Below are 13,296 nucleotides of genomic sequence, written 5' to 3'. Positions count from 1 at the left end.
AGGCGGAGCTACGTCTGTGTCAGCAGAGGAAGGCGATGCGGCGCGCCATGTCCGAGTGCTCCCACCTGTTGGTGCCGTCCGGCGCGGACCCGCCCGACCACTACCCCGGGGGGGCGGGGCCGGGGCAGGAGAACTCCGCCCCTCCTGCAGGAGGCGGCCCGCGGCGCTCCTCCCACAGCCCGGCCATGAAGCGCTCGCTCACCGTGGCGGAGGACCCGGCGCCCCCCCAGACCCTGTCGGCCGCCGGCGCCACACGGGCCGACCTGAGCCAGCCCGCCGACCCGGGCCCCGCCCACTTCCTGTCGGCGCCAGAGGGCGGCCCGGAGAACCGGTTCCCCCCACTAGAAGGAGCGGTTCCGGACGGCGTCTCGCTGCCCGTGCCGCTCAGCCCCGGGGGCCACGGGACCCCCCCGGAGAGCGGGTCCGGACCGGCCCACGTGAAGGACGCGCCAGCGGGCGTCAGCCCCGTCCCGGACTCTGGCCCGCCACGGTCCGGACACGGGGACGACCTCACTGAGGGCACCGCCACGGGGCTAGACACAGAACCCACCGGCCCGGACCCCGGGGTTAAAGTGGGAGGGGACACAGAGGGGTTCTTTGAGTCCAGGGGCGACTCCGGGCCCCCCGGTACCGGCCCCTCCGTCAGCGCACTAGAGGGTAGGTGCTGCTCATTCATTGGCCCGCGCCGTTGTCGAAGCAGCCCAGGTTCAGACCCTTGTTCACTCCCGTGTTCAGACCCGTGTTCAGACCCGTGTTCAGACCCGTGTTCAGACCCCTCTTTGGGCTTTTATCAGACGGCTGGTCAGTTTCCTCTTCGATCGTGTGCATGGTGCGTAGGGCAGGGCCCTGATTCTGTCGCACCAGGGACAGGTCATCTTTCTTTGTAAATGTATTTGTGGATCAAAGGTCACTGATGTTGAGCCTGCACCAAATCTTAAAGGGAGGGAATACCTTGACCAAGGTAAGCTGACACTGAGGTGATGGGCGCGGCCGCGTCTGTGGCGTGAGGATTGGGCTGTGAGCCGGCGGACGTGTTCAGCTCATGTTGAGATCCTTTCTCTCACTGTCTGAGTGGGGGTTGTGTGTGTGCGTGTGTGTGTGTGTGAAGGACATGGTTATTTTTCTTGATTTGTGTCCAGTAGACTTCGACAGCCTGCAGACAAGGTCTCCGTTAAGGGGTTAGGAGGAGACAGGGTAGAGAGAGAGACATAGTGCTGAAAAACAGGGATTATATGGCCTACAGCTGTGTGTGTGTGTGTGTGTGTCCATGTGTGTGTGTGTGTGTGTGTGTGTGTGTGTGTGTGTGTGTGTGTGTGTGTGTGTGTGTGTGTGTGTGTGTGTGTGTGTGTGTGTGTGTGTGTGTGTGTGTGTGTTCGCACTGTGCCTCTGGGCATAGTGTCAACAGTCACAGTAGTATTCTGCGGTTGTCTATTATTGGTATTCTCCTTATCTCTCTTTGTTCTCAATCTCTCCTTCTCTTGTTTCTGTTATCTTCCGTCTGCCCTGTGCAAAGAACATCAGGCCAGAGGCTGTTGAATGCTCTCCCTTTCCCTCGCTTTTTTCCCTCTGTCTGGCTTTCTCCTCTGTCTCTGTCTCTCTCTCTTTCCCACTCTCTCACTCTGTCTCTGTCTCTCTCTCTCTCTGTCTCTGTCTCTCACTCTCTCTCTCTGTCTCTGTCTCTCACTCTCCCTGTCTCTGTCTCTCACTCTCTCTGTCTCTGTCTCTGTCTCTGACTCTCTCTCTGTTTCTGTCTCTCACTCTCTCTTTGTCTCTGTCTCTCATTCTGTCTCTGTCTCTCTCTGTCTCTCTCGCTCTCTCTAAGTTAATCTCCAGGATCATTGTTCTTTATAATTTATATGAAGGTCAACCATCACCATAAATACAGCGCAATTATATTTAGAGCTTTTGTCTGCAGAAACATAAAAAGCATGTTTAATATCCAGCGTACAAAACGCTGAAGGCGACCCCTGAGACCGTGATGGATGCTCCCAATCACACGTCCACTCAATACTCCCGTCCTCGCTTCTCGCTGTCGTTTCCATTGATCGGCTGAAAAGTCAGGGATGAGTGGCTGTCGGCTGATTATTATTTTTTTTGTTCCATCATTATTTTCCTTATTGTGTTCCAACGATCGACTGTTTGCCAGGTCAAAGGTTGAGATACACGTGGTTGCTAGGTTATGAGTAGTGGTAGAAAATGTCTCTCACCGTTTGTCTCTATAACCACACCGCATCCGTCTCTGTCCCCCACAGACTCTCAGACACCAGTGAAGTCAGGCACAAAGGAAGACAAGATGGAGGACAGCATGGAGGACAAGATGGACGACGGCATGGAGCGGCTGGACGAGTACGTCCAGCTGGACGAAGCTGACCGGAGGAGCGTGAGGGTGGAGCTGGCCGCCCGAGAGGAGGAGCAGGAGAAACGCCACAAGTCAGCAACCGCAGAGGAAAAAGAGACGGAGAAGGGGAAACAACAGGCGGAGAAGGTCGCTGAGAAGATGGAGGACCGGGTGGAGAAGACACCGGACAAGCCTCCGCCGGCGGACATGGCGGCCGAAGGGGTGGAGGAGAAGGTGGAGAAGACGATACACGTGAGCGCCGCGCATGAGGACCCGGAGACGGTCGTCCTGGAGCCGACCACGCCCGGGGAGAAGGCGAAGGCGGTCGTGGTGACGGAGGTGCCGGAGAAACCGGAAGCAGGAGACGCCAAAGGAACCGAGGTCTCTAAAGCCCCGCCCAGCCCGGAGAAACAGCCAACCACCGCCCTGCTGGACGCTGGCTCGGCCACGCCCGAGAAGCACAGCAACAAGAGCACGGAGGATGACCAGGTGGAGGACACTAAGGTGGAGAAGTCCAAGGTAGAGGTGACCTCTTTGGAGGACACTAAGGTGGAGAAGTCCAAGGTGGAAGTAACCTCTGTGGAGGACACTAAGGTGGAGAAGTCCAAGGTAGTGGTGACCTCTTTGGAGGACACTAAGGTGGAGAAGTCCAAGGTGGAAGTGACCTCGTTGGAGAACACTAAGGTGGAGGAGTCCAAGGTGGAAGTGACCTCGTTGGAGGACACTAAGGTGGAGGAGCCCAAGGTGGAGGAGCCCAAGGTGCAGGAACCCAAGGTGCAGGAGCCCACCGTCTCCGTGGTGGAGAAGGCGGTGAAGACGAAGGAAGAGGCGCTGACGGAGGACCGACACGATGAGGCAGAACCAGAACGCCAGCAGGAAGAGAAGCCGGCCGCCGCAGCGGTGGAAACTAAAGACAAAGCCAAGCAGGAGGTGAAGAAGACTGCAGAGAAGAAGGAGGTGAAGAAGGAGGACAGCAAGGAGAAGGCCGGTAAAGCGGACGCCGTGACCAAGAAGCCCTCAGCCAGACCCCCCACGGGGAGCCTGAAGGAACCTTCCAGTCCTGAGAAGAAGACCAAGGTAGGTGCTGCTGGTCCCTGGTCCTCCTCAGTAGCTCAGCTACTCCCTAAGCTTGGAGTCAGGATCGGGTTGCAGTATCAACACTATTTCACTACGGGAAACGCGTCATTTAGCATCGACAAGTTGTCTGAAGAGGGTGGTATAGTCTGAAGTTTCATCAGAGGCACGTATATACACATCTATAAACATATATACACATATATAAACATGTATACCATCTACAGACTCGCACCTTGATTTAGAATCTTCTTAGCCACTAAGGTAGGTGTTTGGTCACAACCCTCCCACCCCCCTCGAAGGGTTTGCCCTATTCCACGCCACTCTTTACCTTCATAGGAGTAATGAATTAGCCTGAAACCCATCCCTACCCGTTGCTTAGCTACTCATTTCACTATACCCGCCTCATTATTTTGTGTTTGTATGATTTTATGATCACGGCTGCTTGCGTCATTTGACCATTTCCATTTAATGTTTTTTTTTCCCCATTTTTTTTTCTCTTATCTCTTATTTCTGTCTTCGCTCTTCCTCTATCTCTATTCCCTCCTCCTCCTCTACCTCTACCTCTTCGCCCTCTATCTCTACCCCCTCCTCCTTCTCTACCTCTACCTCTCCTCCTCTATCTCTTCCTCCTTCTCCTCCTCTATCTTCCTCCACCTCCTCTACCTCTTCCTCTTCCTCCTCTATCTCTACCACCTCCTCCTCCTCCTCTATCTCTTCCTCCTCCTCCTCCTCTACCTCTAACTCTTCCTCTTCCTCCTCTATCCCTACCACCTCCTACTCCTCCTCTATCTCTTCCTTCTCCTCCTCTATCTCTAACTCCTCCTCCTCTACCACCACCCCCTCCTCTTCCTCCTCCTCCTCTATATCCTCCTCCTCCTCCTCCTCCTCCTTCACCTCCTTTCTCATCTCCTCAATCCCTGCTCCCCCCACACCGCGGTACACCCTCAGCCTGCTGCCATGGCAACCAAACCCCTCCCCGCTACCAAAGCCCGGCCGGTCTCAGCGGCCGCCCCCCCCACCAGGCGCCCCGCCTCTTCCCTCAACACCACCACCTCCACCTTCAACAACTCCACCTCCATCTCAGCCCCACTCGCCAAAAAGACCCTCGCCGCCAGGCCGGCCACCGCCCCCACCGCGGGGGCCCCCAAGAGGGCCCCCGGCCTGGCCCCCAGCCGGCCCTCCTCCTCAGTCACTAGCACCGGCCCCGCCCCGCGGGACGTCCGGCCAAAGGTAAGGCCCCGCCCTCCCAGGAAGCCCCGCCTTCCCAGGAAGCCCCGCCCTCCCAGGAGGGGAGGGGAAGAGCTACAGCTACTTACATTTACATTCAAGGCATTTAGTGTTTAGACACTTTTATCCAGAGCGATTTACAATAAGTACATTAGTCAGAAGATAGACAACAACAACAATACATCGCTGTGGGTACAGCAAGGATGTTCATAGAAACAAGTGCCAGGCACTAATAATCGCTAGGTTAACCCATTCCCCGTATACAACAGAGATTTCCAGGATAAGACGCTACACAATGCTAAGACTCAGGAGTCACCCTGGTTCTCTCTTTAGTTTTTTTTAGTTTTATGTTGATAGGACAGTAGTTTAAACATTTACTCACCAGCCGGTCGTTCTTAATGGTTTCCAGAGCTCTGTCTCCAGCCTAAAGTCAGTGACGTTACAGTGCCCTCCGGTGGCGGCCCGTTGTACTGCAACACTGCGCGGGCAACCCTCAAAATAAACTGGTATTTTTTAACCTTAACGCAAAGCCCCGAAGTGGGGGGGTGAGTCGGGGTCTAGTGAGGGGGTGAGTCGGGGTCTAGTGAGGAGGCGAGTCGGGGTCCAGTGAGGGGGTGAGTCGGGCTCTAGTGAGGGGGTGAGTCGGGGTCTCTAGTGAGGGGGCTTGGCTGTGTGTGGAGCATGACCTGCAGATCCCACCGCCAAGAGACGAGGAGAACCCAACACACACGGCCCAGTCCTGGTCACCTCAGTGCATTCACCTCCGGGGTTTCAACCACACATCCATCCCCGCCCCCTCATGTCATCCTCCTGAGCTCGCTAGACTGGGAGCCGGTCGGAGGAACCCTTTAGTGGTCCTCAGACCGGTGGTCTGAGGAACCCTTTAGTGATCGGAAGAACCCTTTAGTGGTCTGAGGAACCCTTTAGAGGTCAGAGAAACCCTTTAGAGGACGGAGGAACCCTTTAGAGGTGGGAGGAACACAACCCTTTAGAGGACGGAGGAACCCTTTAGAGGTCAGAGGAACCCTCTAGTGGTCGGAGGAACCCTTTAGAGGTCAGAGGAACCCTCTAGTGGTCGGAGGAACCCTTTAGAGGTCAGAGGAACCCTTTAGAGGTCAGAGGAACCCTCTAGTGGTCAGAGGAACCCTTTAGAGGTCAGAGGAACCCTCTAGTGGTCTGAGGAACCCTTTAGAGGTCAGAGGAACCCTTTAGAGGTCAGAGGAACCCTTTAGAGGTCAGAGGAACCCTCTAGTGGTCTGAGGAACCCTTTAGAGGTGGGAGGAACCCTTTAGTTACTTCACTCTCAGGAAGAGATCCTGTGGGATTCTTGGAGAATTTTTGTATCAATTTTTTTTGCTCCTGCGATGCATTGGTTGAACAATGTTGTGCTTGGATCTCCTCCAAGATCAATATTTATTGATATATGCATTGATTTATGTTTGTGGTCATCCCTAATGTCTTCCATTGACCTCTGGTGTTTGTTTCCTTGTCCTTGTAGACAACAACAACCACCACAACAACAACAGAGAGGCGTGCCCTCGGGTCAAAGGTCACCACCTCACCGGCCGCTCGACCCCCAGCTGGCCCCGCCCCAAACAGGAACGGCACCGCGGCGGCTAGCAAGACCGCTACCGCGGCAGCTAGCAGGACCGCCGGGGCGGCACGCATGACGGCGGCCCCCCGCCCTGCGCTCAGCGCGGCCGCCAAGAAGCCCCTGGGTAGGAAAGACACAACATGCTAACACGCACGCACGCGCGTGCACACGCACACATGCAAATAACACTGGATTAGACACGTTGTGGGGATGTGAATTCATCTGGTCAATTTTCTTGATAATTATTTTGTGCATTTCATCTTTTTTATATATATATTTTTTATTAAAGATGAAGGTTGGGTATTTAATCCAAGCGAGTGTAGGTAAGGTCAATAGTTAAAGGTAGTAAAGCAAAGGTCAGTAATTAAAGGTGGTGTACGTAAGGTAACTAATTAAAGGTAGTGTAGCAAAGGTCAGTAATTAAAGGTAGTGTAGTTAAGGTCATTAATTAAAGGTAGTGTAGTTAATTTCATTAATTAAAGGTGGTGTATGTAAGGTGTATTAGTATGTAAGTGTTGTTCGTCAGGGGGAGCAGAGGTCCTTTAATTTAGGGTTGTTTATCTTCAAAATCGTCCTTCTCTGCTCTCCCTCTGTGTAACCCAAATCCCAACTGCAATACCAGCGTACTTATTGACTTGATTTCATTGTTATCGTGTTGGTACGAGTTATGATGTTTGTACTGGTTATGATGAGGCTGCCTCTCTCCGGGTTATTTGCAGCGTCTAAGCCGGACAGTAAGCTGGGAGAGGACAGGAAGCCGGGCCCTGTGAAGACCTCAGGTACACGGCCAATAAATCTCCCTCTTACAACACACACTCGCACTATCAGCTATAACCTGTTTCTGCATGGTTTTGTACAGCTTGGATACATGCTGCACTGTGAGGGAAAGGCTATTTCGGTCTCATTCAGGCTAATTCAGGCTAATTCAGGCTTGATTTCATCAATAAAGACCTAATTGAGTTGTACACCTCTAATAGTCCTATCCGTAGAGTAGAGCCCCCCCATGGCCAGAGACTAGAGACCAGGGATGGCTTTACGCTAGTAGAGCTGTCAGTGAGGCTGAGCTGGGGGGTGACGCGTCAGACAAACACCAGGACGGTCCCGGACTGGGGGGGGGGGAAAGGGAGCTTTGTTATTGAAAGGGGAAGCGAAAAGCCAGAGCACAGCAGTTTGTGGATTAGGTCCCTAACCCCCCCAGTCCTGTGGGCCGTGTTCAGCCAACCTGCTGACACCCCCTCCCTCTAATCTCCTGCGGCTCAGAGGCAGTGCCCCCCCCCCCCTCCCCCACCCCAGACCAGGTGGTGATGTGGGTGATGAACGCCATGCGGAGAATACTGCATGGGGGGGTCTTTAAGTGCATTTACATTCGGGGCGTTTAGCAAACGCTTCGATCCAAAGCGACTCACAATAAGTACATTTGTCGGAAGGAGAAACAACAATTTATTGCTGTCGGTACAATAGGGAAGTTCATAGAACCAAGGGGCTGGCTGCAGAGTCTAGGTGAACTCTGAACAAGTAAGTCTTGAGTCTTTGAGTCTCATTGACTGAGATGACAGCATGTGTGGGTCGGTCAGGAGCCCATTGAGTCCGGTGGCACTTCAGTACAGAGATTAACAACAGATCAGTACAGTAAAAGATGAGTAAATGGTGAACGGCCTGCATTCGTACCGTGCTCGTCGAACCGGTGGCCACTCAAAGCGCTAACCCTAGCTGCTAACATTCACCCACACCTCCACACACCGACGGCGCTGTGAACCACGCAAGGCGGCAGCCAGCTCGTCAGGAGCAGTCAGGGTGAGGTGTCTCGCTCAGGGACACCTTAACACTAAAGTAAACACGCCTGTCCCTTTGCAGCGGACCCCCTGAAGCCCCGTACCACCGCCGCCGCCGCCGCCACCGCCCGCACCGGGGCCCCCAAACCGGCCAGCGCCAGCATCACAGAGAGGAAGACGACCCTTGTGTCCCGGGCCCCCAAACCGGCCGCCCCCTCCTCCTCCACCGCCAGGACCAGCGCCTCCCGCCCCGGGACCGCGCCCAGTCCGGACCCCAAGGCCGTCCGCTCCAAGGTGGGCGCCGTGGAGAAGACGAAGGTCCCACACACGGGAGTGAAGGTAGGCCGACGCCCAGCTGACCCCTGAGGAGGCCTCTGATTGGTTGCTTAGTGTTTGGTTCAAATGTCATTCAAGTAAAGAACTTCAGATAGATGGATAGATGATATTTTATTCATCCTTTGAGGGAAATTCAGGTATCCAGGAGCTCACAATTCTTGAATTTAGAGTTCAGCATGCTGGTCACCATGAGAAGTGAAGTGGTTCGCTTTGAGCGACACCCCCGTTGTTGTTGTTGTTGTTTTTGTTGTATTGTTGACCCAGGTGGGCTTCTCTCCCCAGGTGTCGTCGACCGCTCAGAGCAAGGCTGCAGCTGCCAAAGACCCCGCTAAAGTGAGTTATCTCTCGCTCCCGCTCTCTCTCTCTCTCTCTCGCTCTCTCTCTCTCGCTCTCGCTCTCGCTCGCTCTCTCGCTCTCTCTCTCTCTTGCTCTCTCATGCAAACACATCTGTTGTGTTTCTGAAACCTCCCAACAAGCTTGCAGAGGAATACATCCCAAATGCCCCTGCTGCTTCCAAAGTTATGAACGATGAAGATGACATAATCCTTCATCTTCCCGCAGCGAGCAGGGCCATTCAGTGTTTCATCAGTGCAGGTGACTGTGCAAAGTCCCAAAGTAACGTTAAACCAATAGAGACATGTCTCCTCTCGGTGGAATAGGCCGACAGATACTGAGCTACAGTCTGATTTGTGAGACGAGATGACGGCCAAACTTCTCGAACCGAGCAGCGCAACACAAATCCTCCTGGTGGCGTTCCTCGTGGAAACCATGGAAACACCCTCCTCTCCACTGGATCCCTTCTCTGGCTCCCGATTGGCTGACATTGGCGTTGACTGCAGAATACCCCGGCTCACCTTCAAGACTGTCCACCACGAGGGCCCCCACCCCCCTCAGGGACCTGCGGCTCCCCCAGTACCCTGCTCCCTCAGACCAGCCACCTGCGACCAGCTCCTCATCCCAAACCCAACTCGGGAGCGCTACAAACCGTTCCTTCCGTGCCGATTCTCCCCTGATTCCGAGCCTCCCGTCCAAACCCCTCCGAGGGAGTCCCAGCTCGCGCCACATTCGAATCCGGCCTCAGAACCTTTCCCATTGGCCCTCAATCCGACCAATCCCCTTCTCCCCTCCCCTCTCCTAACAGGCGCTACACCTATCTATATATCTGCGTGTGTATGTTTCCATATTAATATGTATACATGTGTTTTTCACTTCTGCCTTCAGCCTCTTATTTTTCCACTTTGTAAAGCGGCTTGGAGATGCAAATCTATTTCATTATCTAAAATATCCCAGCTGTTGCAAACATCTCCTTAATCCTTGTCTTACACCATCTACCACACCACCTGAAGCATACCCTCCCTCAACATGACCAGCATCTCTGCTGCTTGGGAAAGCTGTCTTAAACCCTGAGACTCTTCTCTGGTTTATCCTTTTACCCTTTGTAAAAGGGAAATATGCCCTCGTCAGATGTCAGCCCAGCTGAATTAGTAGTAATAATAATTACCTTGCTAACCGAGTAGCACCCTACAAACCAAGTAGCACCCTACTTACCCGGCTCTCTCTGTACCCTCATCAGTCCACATTTCCGAGGAATAACACTTCCGGATCCTAGACGGTCCTGTAGTGACATTTGACCTGAAAGGCCGCACTTGAATGTTACAGGAGTGAAGATCGCTGCTGAGATTTATAAACATGATAAGATTAAATACTTGTGATTGAGTTAACTTATTTTAGGCAACAACACATTGATTTACTTTGATCAATTATATTACAAAAATTGGGGTGTAATTCTTATCGGTACATTTCTGGCAAGATAATAGTGCACGACTAATCGTGAACATCCCTATAACCCTTAGTTCATTTAGCCCCAGAGTCTTTTCTCTGTCTTCTGCTGTCCTTCCCTCACTAACCCTCCTTCTTCCCTCCTGTCCTCTCCTTTGCTTTCTGTCTCCTATCTCCTCATTTTCCTCCGTCCTCCATTTTCCTATCCCTCGATCGCTTGCATCATCTCCCTCCCTCCCCCCTCCCTCCCTCCCTTCCCTCCCTCCCTCCCTCCCCCCCTCCCCCTCTGTGGTGGTCACCGTATGCGTCTAGGTTTCCCTAGACTTCAGAAAGCCCGACTTCAGCCACATCACGTCTCGCTTGGGCTCCAAGGAGAACCTCAAGCACATCCCCGGGGGCGGGAACGTAAGTAGCTCCGCCCCTCCGACGTCAGAGACTTGGTGAACACCCCCCTCCCCCCCCTCCCCTTCCTGAGGAGGGGCCCACAGGAACATCAGCCTCAAGGGTTTGGGTGATGATCAGCGAGAAAGGCGGCATAAATGGCACAAACCAAGTCACGTACTGTGCTTCGCACATCCACTGTGTCGAAATACTCTCATCTCGTGTTGGTCTAACGAGGGTTAACGTTCCTGTCTGCTCTCCACAACAGTTTTCATGGTTGGGATCTTTTCCCAGTTCCACTCTGCTCCACAGAGAATGCTACCTCAGTTAGCATGATGTAGCTTCAGTAGAGAGGAGATAAGCATGTTCCTCCTACGGTGTGTTTCCCTCTCAGGTTCAGATCCTCAGCAAGAAGGTGGACCTGAGTAAGGTGACCTCCAAGTGCGGCTCCAAGGACAACATCAAGCACAAGCCAGGTAGGGCCCCCTCTGACACGCCCCTCTGACACGCCCCTCTGACACGCCCCTCTGACACGCCCCTCTGACACGCCCTCACACACTAGCTGCTCTCTCACTAGCTGCTCTCTCACTAGCTGCTCATTAGCTGCTAACACATTAACTGTTCTCCAGCTGCTCACACACTAGCTGTTCTCTAACTGCTCACACACTAGCTGTGCTCTAGCTGCTCACACACTAGCTGTGCTCTAGCTGCTCACACACTAGCTGTTCTCTAACTGCTCACACGCTAGCTGTGCTCTAGCTGCTCACACACTAGCTGTGCTCTAGCTGCTCACACACTAGCTGTTCTCTAGCTGCTAACACACTAGCTGTGCTCTAGCTGCTCACACACTAGCTGTTCTCTAGCTGCTCACACACTAGCTGTTCTCTAGCTGCTCACTAGCTGTTGAGTGTTGTCCTGAACATCATGTAACCCTTCAGGCGGTGGCGTGGTGAAGATCGAGTCTCACAAAGTGAACTTCAAGGACAAGGCTCAGTCCAAGGTGGGCTCCATGGAGAACCTGCTGGGCACCGCAGGGAAGGTGAGACCCCCCCCCCCTCGCGGTCGATCCATGCTCTGTACTTTGTTATTGATGCCTCACTTTTATATGAACACTCTGTGTGTCGAGTCCCAAGTTGCATTTGAATTGAAAAAGGATTTACAAACTCCCAGACGCGTATGAACCAATGGGTTCATGCGCATCTGGGAGTTTGCAGAGGTCAGCAAATCTATGACTGATGAACCCATCAGGGTAGTTTGTGGACTAGTCTTCCTGAAGGTTAACCAGATGTTTCGGGAACAACTCGTGAACGTCAATCTAAGGCCAAACATGGTAGTAATAAACATTGTGTTTATTATAGGGGCCGTCTGGATCCTTAGGCCCAATCCCATTTCTACCCCTTACCCCTTCCCCTTACCCCTCCCCCTTGTTTTGAAGGGGTAAGGGGTAGAAATGGGATTAGGCCTTAATGTAATATTTCTATTGAGTAAACCTTGAGTCTGAATTGAGGACCATGGATCTGACCCAGGACCATGAATGTGAATGACCCCCCTATCCTCTGAAGGCAGGGGGTATATGAGGGTCCCTTGCTCCTCCAGCGGTCGCTGATCTCTGTGCGTCTGGTCTGTGTTTCCAGGGTGACGGGGGCCAGGAGCCGGCGGAGGAGGGCAGCGTACAGGCCCCCTCTGTGTCCGCTGACCCGGGGCCCCAAGAGGCCCCCGCCGCCGCCGCCGCCCAGGAGAACGGGCTGAAGGAAGGGGGCGCCTGTGGGGGCGAGGGCCTCTGTGATGCCCCGGTCCTGGACACGCTCATCCCCGAAACCAGTAAGTGTGTGTGTGTGTGCGTGTGCGTGTGGTGAATCTCCTGGCGTTCACTACATGCATCCCCCTGCACCAGAGATGTAGAGAGTTGTAGAGAGGGATATATTCTACTACTGTTGACCGCAATGCAACAGGCTGCAGTACCAAGCCTAAGCAGAGTCAGAGTGTCCGACTGCATAGATTATATTTCAGTTCAAAATTTAACGAACATAATGCCAAAAAAAAAGTTTGTTTACTTATCCATCAGATTACGGTCATCGAAGCATAGATTGAAAATGTTTAGCCAAGGCTTCTTGCTAGTATTCTAGTATGCTAGTAATACGTAAGTATGTTAGTACGCTACTATGCTAGTATGCTAGTGAGCAATTGAATGATGAACAAAGTAATAACCGCAGCAATAGCTGACATTGTGGGTGTTTATGTAGTTTGTCTACATGTGTCCAGAGAGAGATGGTTGTAATGTATCGTCTCTTGTTACCTACAGCGGTTGGACTAACTCAAACTCCGCTGATAGGGTTCAATCATTATGAGGACTGACACAATGCTATAAATATAAACCCCCCATGCATGTGGTTCTGTTTTAGCTGGTAGGGGTGTAACGGTTTGTTTCATGGTCTTCAGTTCAGTATATATTATCATTTATGTTACTATATTGTAATTATGTAGTTAGTAGTTTGAGGCCCTGCTATGTTAGCCTGACCCATCCCCTCCTGTTAAGTATATAATATTAATGGTACCATTATTGATAAAATCATAGTTTGTGTTAGTGTGACCCCCCCCAGACAGCTGACCATCCTGCCGTCTTGACTTCTTATCTTACAGGCGTCTAACTCTGCTGTCCCTCTGCCCCATGTCACCTCCACCACGCCACGCCCCCTCCTCCTCCTCATCCTCCTCACTCCTTTTAAATTACCACGTTTCCTGTCTTCCTTCTTCCTCTCTCTCTCTCTGTCTCTCTCTCTCTCTCTCTCTCA

At 52.9% G+C, this 13,296-nt stretch overlaps 1 protein-coding gene across 5 annotated transcripts in view; it reads left to right on the top strand.

Moving 5' to 3' along the window:
* Nucleotides 1-13,296, top strand: part of LOC130377082 (microtubule-associated protein 4) — a 70,322-nt gene that overhangs the window by 52,530 nt on the left and 4,496 nt on the right. For 3 of the 5 annotated variants that reach the window (XM_056584042.1, XM_056584043.1, XM_056584040.1), the window contains 10 exons: nucleotides 2,253-3,415; nucleotides 4,364-4,645; nucleotides 6,141-6,360; nucleotides 6,956-7,015; nucleotides 8,091-8,347; nucleotides 8,627-8,677; nucleotides 10,899-10,980; nucleotides 11,443-11,543; nucleotides 12,139-12,325; nucleotides 13,145-13,292. In XM_056584042.1, the coding sequence (XP_056440017.1) occupies nucleotides 2,253-3,415; nucleotides 4,364-4,645; nucleotides 6,141-6,360; nucleotides 6,956-7,015; nucleotides 8,091-8,347; nucleotides 8,627-8,677; nucleotides 10,899-10,980; nucleotides 11,443-11,543; nucleotides 12,139-12,325; nucleotides 13,145-13,152 (2,411 nt within the window). In that variant the 3' untranslated portion in view covers nucleotides 13,153-13,292. Of the gene's footprint in view, nucleotides 1-2,252; nucleotides 3,416-4,363; nucleotides 4,646-6,140; nucleotides 6,361-6,955; nucleotides 7,016-8,090; nucleotides 8,348-8,626; nucleotides 8,678-10,898; nucleotides 10,981-11,442; nucleotides 11,544-12,138; nucleotides 12,326-13,144; nucleotides 13,293-13,296 lie in introns of those variants that run through there. The other 2 variants (XM_056584041.1, XM_056584044.1) reach the window with 2 other exon arrangements.

This window comes from Gadus chalcogrammus, chromosome 23 (assembly GCF_026213295.1).
Source record: "Gadus chalcogrammus isolate NIFS_2021 chromosome 23, NIFS_Gcha_1.0, whole genome shotgun sequence".
NCBI lineage: Eukaryota > Metazoa > Chordata > Actinopteri > Gadiformes > Gadidae > Gadus > Gadus chalcogrammus.
The sequence above is the reverse complement of the archived record's forward strand: the minus strand, read 5'-3'. Positions and strand labels throughout refer to the sequence as shown.